General features: G+C 45.8%; 1 protein-coding gene across 2 annotated transcripts in view; it reads left to right on the plus strand.

Moving 5' to 3' along the window:
* The first annotated feature begins 7,271 nt into the window (after positions 1 to 7,271).
* Positions 7,272 to 13,608, plus strand: part of AGL (amylo-alpha-1, 6-glucosidase, 4-alpha-glucanotransferase) — a 72,436-nt gene continuing 66,099 nt past the window's right edge. The window contains exons 1-2 of one of the 2 annotated variants that reach the window (XM_038744731.1): positions 7,272 to 7,317; positions 13,268 to 13,417. In XM_038744731.1, coding sequence (XP_038600659.1) covers positions 13,336 to 13,417 — 82 coding nt within the window. In that variant the 5' untranslated portion in view covers positions 7,272 to 7,317; positions 13,268 to 13,335. Of the gene's footprint in view, positions 7,318 to 13,083; positions 13,146 to 13,267; positions 13,418 to 13,608 lie in introns of those variants that run through there. The other variant, XM_038744732.1, reaches the window with a different exon arrangement.

Below are 13,608 nucleotides of genomic sequence, written 5' to 3' on the forward strand. Positions count from 1 at the left end.
GGAAGTGGTAAACCACTTCCTTATTTTTACCAAGCAAACTCTATGGATACACTACCAGAACAATTGCTGATGGAGGTGGGGTGTTCTGGGAGAGTTGTGTCCATGGCGTCGCTATGGGTCGGACATGATTCGATGGCATTGATGTCTGTCTCCTCACTCTAGACTGTGAGCTCGTTGTGGGCAGGGAATGTCACTGTTTATTGTTGTATTGCATTTTTCCAAGCACTTAGTACAGTGCTCATGCACAGTAAGCACTCAATAATAATAATAATCATCATCATCATCATCATCATCATAATAATGGTATTTGTTGAGCTCTAACTATATACCAATCTCTGTTCTAAGCACTGGAGTAGATACAAGGTAATCAGGTTGTCCCATGTGGTGCTCACAGTCTTCATCCCCATTTTGAAGCAGCGTGGCTCAGTGGAAAGAGCCCGGGCTTTGGTGTCGGAGGTCATGGGTTCGAATCCCGACTCCACCACATGTCTGCTGTGTGATCTTGGGCAAGTCACTTAACCTCTCTGTGCCTCAGTTACCTCATCTGTAAAATGGGGATTAAGACTGTGAGCCCCACGTGGGACCACCTGATCACCCTGTATCCTCCCCAGCGCTTAGCACAGTGCTTTGCACATAGTGTTGTCCACTAGCGGACTTGACATGACTGACTCCATTTTGTGTATGCTAACAGTAACCCTCCATTTTGCGCAGGCCAAGAGAACAACTCCTTTTTGTATTTTGTGCAAGGCTCAGCAACAGATGTCTTCAAGGCCAGTAACAAGTAACAAGTATCTATGCAAGGCCATAGGGCAGATAACAACCTGCACAAGGCAGTGAGAACAGAGAATAATGAGAATTTGTAACATCTTGTCGGTCCTAATCGGATTCCTGAAATTCCTAAATGCTCCGCTCCCGTGTTGCTGTAACTCAATAAAAGACACAGTGAGAATGGGATCGGGGCTGCTTGTCACTCGTACCTCTCCCGGGAGGTGAACGGGCAGGTAGCCACTTTCCTTCTTTACTGCTCTATCTGAACTCATGTCTCCGAGTCATTTTTCCTATCTGCGTCACCACCCTGGGTACAAGAACCCTGCGGCCGATTTACACCGATTAACCTATTTTGCACCCTACTTGTCGATAACAATAGTAAGCCCTTAACAAATGCCAATTATTGTTATTATTATTATTAGAGATGAGGTAAGAGAAGTTACATAGAGGCACAGGGAAGTGAAGTGACTTGCCCAAAGTCACACAGCTGAAAAGTGGCAGAACCGGGATTAGAACCCATGACCCACGCCAGTGTTCTTTCCACTAAGCCACACTGCTTCTGAGCATGGCTTATACAATTGAATTTATTAATGTGTAGGGCAGCAGGGTGAGAAGAACAAACTACACCAGCAGTTCATTTGCAGGTCTTCTTCACCCACTTTGGCAGGGCCTAATGGAGCCTGGACCTAGCTCTCTCCTGTTCATTTACTATGCTCATTAGAGTCCTTCTGCCACCCTCCACCCTCCTGCCCTTCACTTCCTGACCCACTCCATTCTCCCACCTCCCCCTTCTTGCATGAACTCTCCCTTCCTTCCCTACTTTTCCCTTCCCCAGCTCATTCGGAACATGTCTGCTAATTCTGTTGTACCCTCCCAAGCACTTAGTACAGTGCTGTGCACATAGTAATTGTATTTATCGATTGATCCCCCTTGGCCCTTTTTCTTCTTCTCCCCATGCTCCCCATCTCTCCTCCTTTCACATCCCAGCTCCGCCACTTGTCTGCCGTGTGGCCTTGGCCAAGTCACTTCATTCATTCATTCATTCAATCGTATTTATTGAGCGCTTACTGTGTGCAGAGCACTGGACTAAGCACTTGGGAAGTACAAGTTGGCAACAGAGACGGTCCCTACCCAACAGCGGGCTCACAGTCTAGAAGGGGGAGACAGGGAACAAAACAAAACATAGTAACAAATAAAATAAATAGAATAAATATGTACAAATAAAATAGAGTAATAAATATTAAGAGCTTACTATGAGCCAAGCACTACGGTGGATACAAGCAAATCAGGTTGGACACAGGCTGTCATTCATTCAATCATATTTATTGAGTGCTTACTGTGTGCAGAGCACTGGACTAAGCGCTTGGGAAGTACAAGTCGGCAACGTATAGAGACGGTCCCTACCCGACAACGGGCTCACAGTCTAGAAGGGGGAGACAGACAACAAAACAAAACATGTAGACAGGTGTCATAATCGTCCCATGTGGGGCTCACAGTCTCAACCCCCACTTTACAAGATGAGGCAACTGAGGCAGAGAAGTGACTTGCATAAGGTCACACAGCAGACAAGAGTGTCCTTAACCTAGGCTCCTTCCATTAGGTCATGCAGACTGTTTAAACTATGAGCTCCTTGTGGGCAGGGAACACTTCACTTCTCTGGGCCTCAGTTACCTCATCTGTAAAATGGGGATTGAAACTGTGAACCCCAGGTGGGGCGGGGACTGCTGGTATCCACTTTAGCACGTCGTACAGTGACCGGCACATAGTAAGCGCTAAACACACACCACAGTTGTTGTTGTTATTATTATCATCCCATCTTCTCCTTCAGGAAGACTTGCTATGAAGAGCCCGGAAAAAGTCATAAGATGTGCTGATGTAACAATTGCCACAAAAATACAAATTGTCAATTCTTTGATGTTTTCGATGGCAATGTATGGACCCAAAAGCTGAACAGTGAAAAAACGGGATAGAAAGAACATAGATTCTTTTGAAATGTGGTGTTGGAAAAGGCTTTTGTGAATACCATGGACTGCCCAAAAAACAAACAAATGGATTATGGAGCAACTTAAACCAAAGTTGTCTTTGGAAGGCCAAATGGCTCGATTTAGATTAGCATATTTTTGACACATAATCAAGATGACTAATTCCCTGGAGAAGACACTAATGTTAGGAAAAGTCCAGGGAAAACATGGAAGAAGCAGCCTGGCAGCTAGATGGACAGAGACCATAACAACAATAAAGCAAGAACCATGCTCTGCACACAGTAAGCACTTAAAAAAATGCCATTATTATTATTATTATTATAAAGGTTGCAGATTATTGCAGAGGTCAGGACATTCTGGTTTCTAGACTGTGAGCCCATTGTTACGTAGGGACCATCTCTATATGTTGCCGACTTGTACATCCCAAGGGCTTAGTGCAGTGCTCTGCACACAGTAAGCGCTCAATAAATACGACTGAATGAATAATAATGGTATTTGTTAAGTGCTTCCTATGTGCCAAGCACTGTTCTAAGCGCTGGGGTAGATAAAAGGTAATCAGGTTGTCCCACATGGGGCTCACAGTCTTCATCCTCATTTGACAGATGAGGTAATTGAGGCACAGAGAAGTTAAGTGACTTGCCCAAAGTCACACAGCGATAAATGGCAGAGCCGGGATTATTCATTCATTCATTCAATCGTATTTATTGAGCGCTTACTTTGTGCAGAGCACTGTACTAAGCGCTTGGAATGTACAATTCAGCAACAGAGACAATCCCTACCCGATGGGCTCACAGTCTAGAATAGGGGAGACAGACAACAAAACATGGTAAGTGGACAGGCATCAATTGCATCAAGGTAAATAAATAGAATTATAGATATATGCACATCAATAAAATAAATAGAATAATAAATATGTACATATATAAACAAGTGCTGTGGGGCGGGGAGGGGGAAGATCAGAGGGAGGGAGCCAGGGTGATGAGAAGGGGAGGAGGAACAGAGGAAAAAGGGGAGCCTCAGTCTGGGAAAGCCTCCTGGAGGAGGTGAGCTCTCAGTAGGGCTTTGAAGGGAGGAAGAGTGCTAGTGATGATAGTATTTAAGCACTTAATATGCGCCAAGAACTGTTTTAAGTAGTGGGATAGATAAAAGGTAATCAGGTTGTCTAACGTGGTGCTCACAGTCTTAATACCCATTTTCCAGATGAGGTAACTGAGGCACAGAGAAGTTAAGAGACTTGCCCAAAATCACATAGCTGACAAGTAACGGAGTCGGGATTAGAACCCACGACTGAGCCCCCCTTTTCCTCTGCTCCTCAAAATCACATAGCTGACAAGTAACGGAGTCGGGATTAGAACCCACGACTGAGCCCCCCTTTTCCTCTGCTCCTCCTTCCCTCCCCGTCGCCCCGACTCCCTCTTTCTGCTCTACCAGCTTCCCCACCCCACAGCACCTGTGTATATTTATACATATTTATTACTCTATATCATTAATGATGTGTATATATCTATAATTCTATTTACCTGTTTTGGTGGTATTGACGCCCGTCTACTTGTTTTGTTTTGCTGTCCATCTCCCCCTTCTAGACTGTGAGCCTATTGTTGAGTAGGGACCATCTCTACTGCTGAATTATACTTTCCAAGCACTTAGTCCAGTGTTCTGCACCCAGTAAGCGCTCAATCAATTCATTCATTCAATCGTATTTATTGAGCGCTTACAATGTGCAGTAAATATGGATGGATGAATGAATGAATGAGCTCTGACTCCCTAGACTGGGCTCTTTCCACTAAGCCGGAGTCTACTTGTTTTGTTTTGTTGTCTGTCTCTCCTTCTAGACTGTGACCCCGTTGTTGGGTAGGGACCGTCTCTATATATTGCCGAATTATAATAATAATAATACTGATGGTATTTGTTAAGTGCTTCCTATGTGCCAAGCACTGTTCTAAGCGCTGGGGAGATACAAGGTAATCAGGTTGTCAAAGTCTTAATCCCCATTTTCCAGATGAGGTAACTGAGGCCCAGAGAAGTGAAGTGACTTGCCCAAAGTCACCCAGCTGACGCGTGGTGGAGTCGAGATTAGAACTCATGACCTTTGACTCAGTCTTCTAGACTGCAAGCCCGTTGTTGGGTAGGGACCGTCTCTATATGTTGCCAACTTGTACTTCCCAAGCGCTTAGTAAAGTGCTCTGCACACAGTAAGTGCTCAATAAATACGATTGAATGAATGAATGACTCCCAAGCCCGGGCTCTTTCCACTGAGCCACACTACCTCTCTAATAATAATAATAATAATAATAATAATAATAATAATAATGGTATTTATTAAGCTCTTACTATGTGCAGAGCACTGTTCTAAGCGCTGAGGGGATACAAGGTGACCAGGTTGTCCCACGGGGGGCTCACAGTCAATTCCCATTTTACAGATGAGGGAACTAAGGCACAGAGAAGTGAAGTGACTTGCCCAAAGTCATACAGCTAACAGTTGGCAGAGCCGGCATTTGAACCCATGACCACTGACTCCAAAGCCCAGGCTCTTTTCCACTGAGCCACGCTGCTTCTCTAGACTGTGAGCCCGTTGTCAGGTTGTCCCACGGGGGGGTCACAGTCAATCCCCATTTTACAGATGAGGGAACTAAGGCACAGAGAAGTGAAGTGACTTGCCCAAAGTCACACAGCTATCAGCTGGCAGACCCGGCATTTGAACCCATGACCACTGACTCCAAAGCCCGAACTCTTTTCCACTGAGCCACGCTCCTTCTCTAGACTGTGAGCCTGTTGTTGGGTAGGGATCATCTCTCTTTATTGCTGAGCCACACTCCTTCTCTGCTGCTTCTCTAGACTGTGAGCCCAGTGTTGGGTAGGAACCGTCTCTATATATGTTGCCAACTTGTACTTCCCAAGCGCTTAGTTCAGTGCTCTGCACACAGTAAGCGCTCAATAAATACGATTGAATGAATGAATGACTCCCAAACCCGGGCTCTTTCCGCTGAGCCATGCTGCTTCTCTAACAATAATAATAATAATAGCATTTATTAAGCATTTACTATGTGCAGAGCACTGTTCTAAGCACTGGGGGGGATACAAGGTGATCAGGTTGTCCCACGGCGGTGGGGGGTGGGGGGGCTCACAGTCAATCCCCATTTTACTGATGAGGGTACTGAGGCCCAGAGAAGTGAAGTGACTTGCCCAAAGTCACACAGCTAACAGTTGGCAGAGCCAGGACTTGAACCCATAACCACTGACTCCAAAGCCCGGGCTCTTTTCCACTGAGCCACGCTGCTTCTCTACTGCTTCTCTAGACTGTGAGCCTGTTGGTGGGTAGCGATCGTCTCTCTTTATTGCTGAGCCACGCTCCTTCTCTACTGCTTCGCTAGACTGTGAGCCCGCTGTTGGGTAGGGACCGTCTCTATATGTTGCCAACCTGTATATATGTTTGTACATATTTATTACTCTTTATTTATTTTACTTGTACATATTTATTCTATTTATTTCATTTGGTTTATATGTTTTGTTTTGTTGTCTGTCTCCCCCTTCTAGACTGTGAGCCCGCTGTTGGGTAGGGACCGTCTCTATATTTTGCCAACTTGTACTTCCCAAGTGCTTAGTACAGTGCTCTGCACACAGTAAACGCTCAATAGATATGATGAGACTGAGCCCTCTCCTTCCTCTCCCCCTCCTGCCCCCGCCTTACCTCCTTCCCCTCCCCACAGCACCTGTATATATGTATATATGTTTGTACGTATTTATTACTCTATTTATTTTACTTGTACATATTTATTCTATTTATTTTATTTTAATATGTTGTTTTGTTGTCTGTCTCCCCCTTCTAGACTGTGAGCCTGCTGTTGGGTAGGGACCGTCACTATATGTTGCCAACTTGTACTTCCCAAGCGCTTAGTACAGTGCTCTGCACACAGTGAGCGCTCAATAGATACGAGGCCTTCCCAGACTGAGCCCTCTCCTTCCTCTCCCCTCCTCCCCCTCACCGTCCCCCCCACCGCCTTACCTCCTTCCCCTCCCCACAGCACCTGTATATATGTATATATGTTTGTACGTATTACTCTGTGTATTTTACTTGTACATATTTATTCTATTTAATTTATTTTGTTACTATGTTTTGTTGTCTGTCTCCCCCTTCTAGACTGATGTTGCCAACTTGTATTCATCCATTCATTCAATCGTACTGATTGAGCGCTTACTGTGTGCAGAGCACTGTACTAAGCGCTTGGGAAGTACAAGTTGCTGAACTGTATTTTTCAAGCGCTTAATGCGGTGCTCTGCACACAGTAAAAGGCGTTCAATCGATACGACTGAATGAATACTAGGACGCTCCTTTCCCGTCTCTGTCCTCGTCTGCCCCTCCCATCGCGGCCCGGCCTCCTTCTGCTCCCGCCCCTGTCAACTCTCGCGAGAGCGAGGCCCGGCCCGGCCCTCTTTTGCTCATGCCCCTTTCAACTCTCGCGAGAGCGAGGCCCGACGGCCGCCTGCCCCCCACTCCTGACTGTCAATCAAGCTTCCCTGAGGAGAAGCGCTCGGGCACCTGAGGGGAGCCAAACAGACGGGCGGCTCGGTAAGCGCTAAGGCCTTCGGGCCTGCCTCCTCCTCTTCCTCTCCACCTCCTCTTCCTCCTCCTCCTCTTCCTCCTTCTCCTCTTCTTCTTCTTCCTCCTCCTCCTCTTCTTCTTCTTTCTCTTCTTCCTCTTCCTCCTCCTCATTCTGTCCCCCCACGGAGGGTCCCATTCATTCATTCATTTATTCATTCATTCAATGGTATTTATTGAGCGCTTACTGTGTGCAGAGCACTGGACTGAGCGCTTGGGAAGTCCAAGTTGGCAACATCTAGAGACGGTCCCTACCCAACAGTGGGCTCACAGTCTACAAGGGGGAGACAGGCAACAAAACAAAACATATTAATAAAATAGAATAAATGTTCATTCAGTCGTATTTATTGAGCGCTTACTGTGTGCAGAGCACTGGACTAAGCGGTTGGGAAGTCCAAGTTGGCAACATCTAGAGACGGTCCCTACCCAACAGTAGGCTCACAGTCTAAAAGGGGGAGACAGAGAACAAAACCAAACATATTAACAAAATAAAATAAATAGAATGAATATTCATTCATTCAATCGAATAGAATAAATATTCATTCATTCAATCGTATTTATTGAGCGCTTACTGTGTGCAGAGCACTGGACTAAGCGCTTGGGAAGTCCAAGTTGGCAACATCTAGAGACGGTCCCTACCCAGCAGCGGGCTCACAGACTAGAAGAGGGAGACAGGTAACAAAACAAAGCACATTAACAAAAGAAAATAAATAGAATAAATGTTCATTTATTCAATCGTATTTATTGAGCGCTTACTGTGTGCAGAGCACTGGACTAAGCGCTTGGGAAGTACAAGTTGGCAACATCTAGAGACGGTCCCTACCCAACAGCGGGCTCACAGTCTAGAAGGGGGAGACAGACAACAAAACAAAACATAGTAACTAAATAAAATAAATAGAATAAATGTTCATTCAATCGTATTGAGCGCTTACTATGTGCAGAGCACTGTACTAAGCGCTTGGGAAGTACAAGTTGGCAACATATAGAGACGGTCCGTACCCAACAGCGAGCTCACAGTCTAGAAGGGGGAGACAGACGACAAAACAAAACGTATTAACAAAACAAAATAAATAGAATAAATGTGTACAAATCAAATAAATAGAGTAATAAATACGTACAAACATATATACAGGTGCTGTGGGGAGGGGAAGGAGGTAAGGCGGGGGGATGGGGAGGAGGGGGCTCAGTCTGGGAAGGCCTCCTGGAGGAGGTGAGCTCCCACCGCGCCTGCCTGTCCTTCCCCTGACACTCCCCTCCCTCAGCCGGCGGCGGCTGCTGAAGGGGAAGTCATTCATTCATTCTAGTAATAATAATAACGATGGCATTTATTAAGCATTTACAATGTGCAAAGCACCGTTCTAAGCGCCGGGGAGGTTACAGGGTGATCAGGTTGTCCCACGGGGAGCTCACAGTCTTCATCCCCATTATACAGATTCATTATGATGATGATGATGACGGCATTTATGAAGTGCTTACTATGCGCAGAGCACTGTTCTAAGCGCAGGGGGGGATACAAGGTGATCAGGTTGTCCCACGTGGGGCTCACAGTCTTCATCCCCATTATACAGATTCATTCTGATGATGATGATGATGGCATTTATGAAGCGCTTACTATGTGCAGAGCACTGTTCTAAGCACTGGGGGGCGGATACAAGGTGATCACGTTGTCCCACGGTGGGGCTCACAGTCTTCATCCCCATTTTACAGATGAGGGAACTGAGGCTCAGAGAAGTTAAGTGACTTGCCCAAGGTCACACAGCAGACATGGGGTGGAGCCAGGATTAGAACCCATGACCTCTGACTCCCAAGCCCGGGGCTCTTTTCATTGAGCCATGCTGCTTCTGTTAATTCTCTCTACCTTTATTTTATTTTGCTATCTCCCCTGCTAGAATAAAAACTCCTTGATGTCAGGGATTGTGTTTACAAACTATTGTATTCTCCTAAGTACTTAGTAGGATGCTCTGCACAGGGTAAGAGCTCACTAAATACTATTGATTGATTAATTCCTTTCTCTAATAGTAATAATAATGATGTTAAGCACATACTATATGCTCAGCACTGTAGTAAACTATCGGGTAGATACAAGATAACCAGGTTCATTCAGTCGTATTTATTGAGCGCTTACTGTGTTGGCAACATATAGAGAGGGTCCCTACCCAACAGCGGGTGCTCAGTCTAGAAGATACAGATGAGGTCACTGAGGCACAGAGAAGTTGTGACCGGCCCAAAGTCACACAGCTGACAAGTGGCGGAGCTGGGATTTGAACACATGACCTCTGACTCCAAAGCCCGGGCTCTTTCCACTGGGCCACGCTGCTTCTCATTCATTCAATTGTATTTATTGAGCGCTTACTGTGTGCAGAGCACTGGACGAAGCGCTTGGGAAGTACAAGTTGGCAACATATAGAGACGGTCCCTACTCAACAGTGGGGTCGCAGTCTAGAAGATACAGATGAGGTCACTGAGGTACAGAGAAGTGACTGGCCCAAAGTCACACAGCTGACAAGTGGCGGAGGTGGGATTTGAACCCATAACCTCCGACTCCAAAGCCTGGGCTCTTTCCACTGGGCCACACTGCTTCTCATTCATTCAGTCGTATTTATTGAGCGCTTACTGTGTGCAGAGCACTGGACAAAGCGCTTGGGAAGTACAAGTTGGCAACAGATGGAGACGGCCCCTACCCAACAATGGGCTTACAGTCTAGAAGGGGGAGACAGACAACAAAACTGAAGGGGAAGTCATTCATTCATTCATTCATTCAATCGTATTTATTGAGCACTTACTGTGTGCACAGCACTGCACTAAGCGCTTGGAAAGTACCAGTCGGCAACAGATAAGAGACGGTCCCTACCCAACAACGGGCTCACGGTCTAGAAGGGGGAGACGGACAACAAAACAAGTAGACTCCGGCTTAAGCCCAGTCCAGGCACTCAGAGCCTGTTCATTCATTCATTCAATCATATTTACTCCACACAGTAAGCGCTCAGTAAATACGATTGAATGAATGAATTGATTGAGCGCTTACTAGGTGCAGAACACTGGACTAAGCGCTTGGAAAGTACAATTCAGCAATAGAGACGGTCCCACAACGGGCTCACAGTCTAGAAGAGGGGAGACAGAAAATAAGACTGAGAGCCCGTTCCCAAGTGCTTAGTCCAGTGCTCTGCACAGAGTAAGCGCTCAATAAATACAAGAGCTCACCTCCTCCAGGAGGCCTTCCCAGACTGAACCCCTTCCTTCCTTTCCCCCTCGTCCCCAGCTCCATCCCCCCATCTTACCTCCTTCCCTTCCCCACAGCACCTGTATATATGTATATATGTTTGTACATATTTATTACTCTATTTATTTTACTTGTACATATCTATCCTATTTATTTTATTTTGTTGGTATGTTTGGTTTTGTTCTCTGTCTCCTCCTTTTAGACTGTGAGCCCACTGTTGGGTAGGGACTGTCTCTATATGTTGCCAATTTGTACTTCCCAAGTGCTTAGTACAGTGCTCTGCACATAGTAAGCGCTCAATAAATACGGTTGATGATGATGATGATGAACAAGTAGACAGGTGTCAATAGCATCAAAAAGTCACCTCTCCCCACTGCCCCCAGTCTCAATTATAGTAATGCCCATGGTATCTGTTAAGCACTTACTCTGTGCCAAGCACTGTTCTAAGCACTTGGGTAAGTATAAGGTCATCAGATTACCCCTTGTGGGGCTCAAAGTCTTCATCCCCATTTTACAGATGAGGGAACTGAGGCACAGAGAAGTCAAGTGGCCTGCTCAAAGTCACACAGCAGACAAGTAGTGGAGCCAAGATTAGAACCCACGTTCTCTAACCCCCAAGCCCGTTTCTTGCCACGATGCCAAGCTGCTTCTCTGATGATAATGATGTTATTTGCTAAGCACTTACCATGTGCCAAGCACTGTTCTAAGCACTTGAGTAAATACAAGGTCATCTGGTTGCCCCACGTGGGGCTCAAAGTCTTAATCCCCATTTTGCAGATGAGGTCACTGAGGCACAGAGAAGTCAAGTGGCTTGCCCAAGGTCACTCAGCAGACCAGTGGCAGAGCCGGGATTAGAACCCACGTCCTCGGACTCCTAAGCCCGGGCTCTTGCCACAAAACCACGCTGCTTCTCTGATATTAATGATTGTATTTAAGTGCTTACTCTGTGCCAAACACTGTTCTAAGCACTGAGGTAGATACAAGGCAATCAGGTTGCCCCACTTGGGGCTCACAGTCCTAATCCCCATTCTACAGATGAGGGAACTGAGGCACAGAGAAGTCAAGTGGCTTGCCCGAGGTTACACAGCAGACAAATGGCGGAGTTGGGATTAGAACCCATGTCTCCTGACTCCCAAGCCCACTTTCAAGCTGCTTCTTTAGCCTCCTCTCGGTTGATCTAGCCATGTCCTGGAGGCTGCACGTATTGCTCTCTTGATGTAAGTACTGGAAATAATAATAATAGTAATAATGATAGTATTTGTTAAGCACTTACTATGTGCCAGGCATTGTACTAAGCGGGGTGGATACAAGCAATTGGAGTTGGACACAGTCCCTGACTGTCCCATGTGGGGCTCGCAGTCTTAATCCCCATTTTAATTATTATTATTATAATTATTATTATTTTCATATTTATTAAGCACTTACTATGTGCCAAGCACTGTTCTAAGCGCTGGGGGAAACACAAGGTAATCAGGTTGACCCACATGGGACTCACAGTCTTAATCCCCATTTTCCAGATGAGGTAACGGAGGCACAGAGAAGTGAAGTGACTTGCCCAAATCAATCAATCAATCAATCGTATTTATTGAGCGCTTACTGTGTGCAGAGCACTGTACTAAGCGCTTGGGAAGTACAAATTGGCAACACATAGAGACAGTCCCTACCCAACAGTGGGCTCACAGTCTAAAAGGGGGAGACAGAGAACAGAAACAAACATACCAACAAAGTAAAATAAATAGGATAGAAATGTACAGGTGAAATAAATAAATAAATAGAGTAATAAATATGTACAACCATATATACATAAACCCAAAGTCATACAGCTGAGAAGTGGCGGAGCTGGGATGAGAACCCATGACCTCCGACTCCCAAGCCCGCGCTCTTTCCACTGAGCCACGCTGCTCCTCATCTCATTTTATAGGTGAGGGAACTGAAGCCCAGAGAAGTTAAGTGACTTGCCCAAGATGACACAGCAGACAAGTGGTGGCAGCAGGATTAGAACCCATGACCTCCAGGCTCCCAGGCCCACACTTTATCCACTACACCATGCTGCCTATGCGGTGACTCCTAGCCGGACCTGCTGGAAATGGCTCTCCCTGAGCTCTGGGTTATGTTGCCAACTTGTACTTCCCAAGCGCTTAGTACAGTGCTCTGCACACAGCGCTCAATAAATACGATTGAATGAATATAGTATGTCTACCTATTCTATATATATGCATGGCAGGCATGCAAGGGGCAGCAGCTGGGCCCCTTCCCTCCCCCTTCGGTGGCCTCTCACCCGAATTTGGGAATGGGGCGAGCTCCCATTTGGCATCTCCCTGCAGAAGTGTCACTCGAAGCGACCGATTTGTTTTTCCACCTCAGGGGCTTTGCTTGAACAGGTTGCTTTCTCTGGGTAAAGCCCGAAGCTTGGATTGAAGAATCTCCAGTGTGTTGGTTTTCTTTAGCCTTTTTTTTTTTGTACGAGGTGGGACGGAATAAATCCCGAGGCTTTTAAGTGTTTCTTCCAGATCCCGTTTTCGGGGAGTCATTCCTTCCCCTCTGTTTCTTTGCTAGGGTTTATGTATTTGGAGAAAATGTAAGTGTGACCCAGCGGGCCCAGGAGAGTTCCCTTTCCTTCCCCCCTCCCGCCCCTCCCTCCGTCTTCAAGTGTTTTCTCCGACTTACCTTTCTGCCTTACCTCTCTTTCCAATTTTGTAGGGGTTACACCAACCTTTTTGAAGTTCATTTCTTCCCTCTGAAAGTCTTAAAAGCCTTCGGAAGCAAAAATGGGGCACAGTAAGCAGATTCGAATTTTGCTTTTAAACGACATGGAGAAGTTAGAAAAGACCCTCTTCAGACTTGACCAAGGTCAGTTCTAAGAAATATTTGTTTTTTGTTATCTCTGAGCTATGTCAAATTGAATAGTTGCAATTATATTTTAGCTAATCTGATTGTCAGGGAAAAGAAAGGAAGAATTGCCTTTGGGTATGAGTGAATATTTTTTCATGTGTTCTCTTTATGTCTTTTCTCCATTTATCTATGGAAAGAGTTCATTTTGA

The sequence above is a fragment of the Tachyglossus aculeatus genome, chromosome 4 (genome assembly GCF_015852505.1).
Source record: "Tachyglossus aculeatus isolate mTacAcu1 chromosome 4, mTacAcu1.pri, whole genome shotgun sequence".
Taxonomy (NCBI): domain Eukaryota; kingdom Metazoa; phylum Chordata; class Mammalia; order Monotremata; family Tachyglossidae; genus Tachyglossus; species Tachyglossus aculeatus.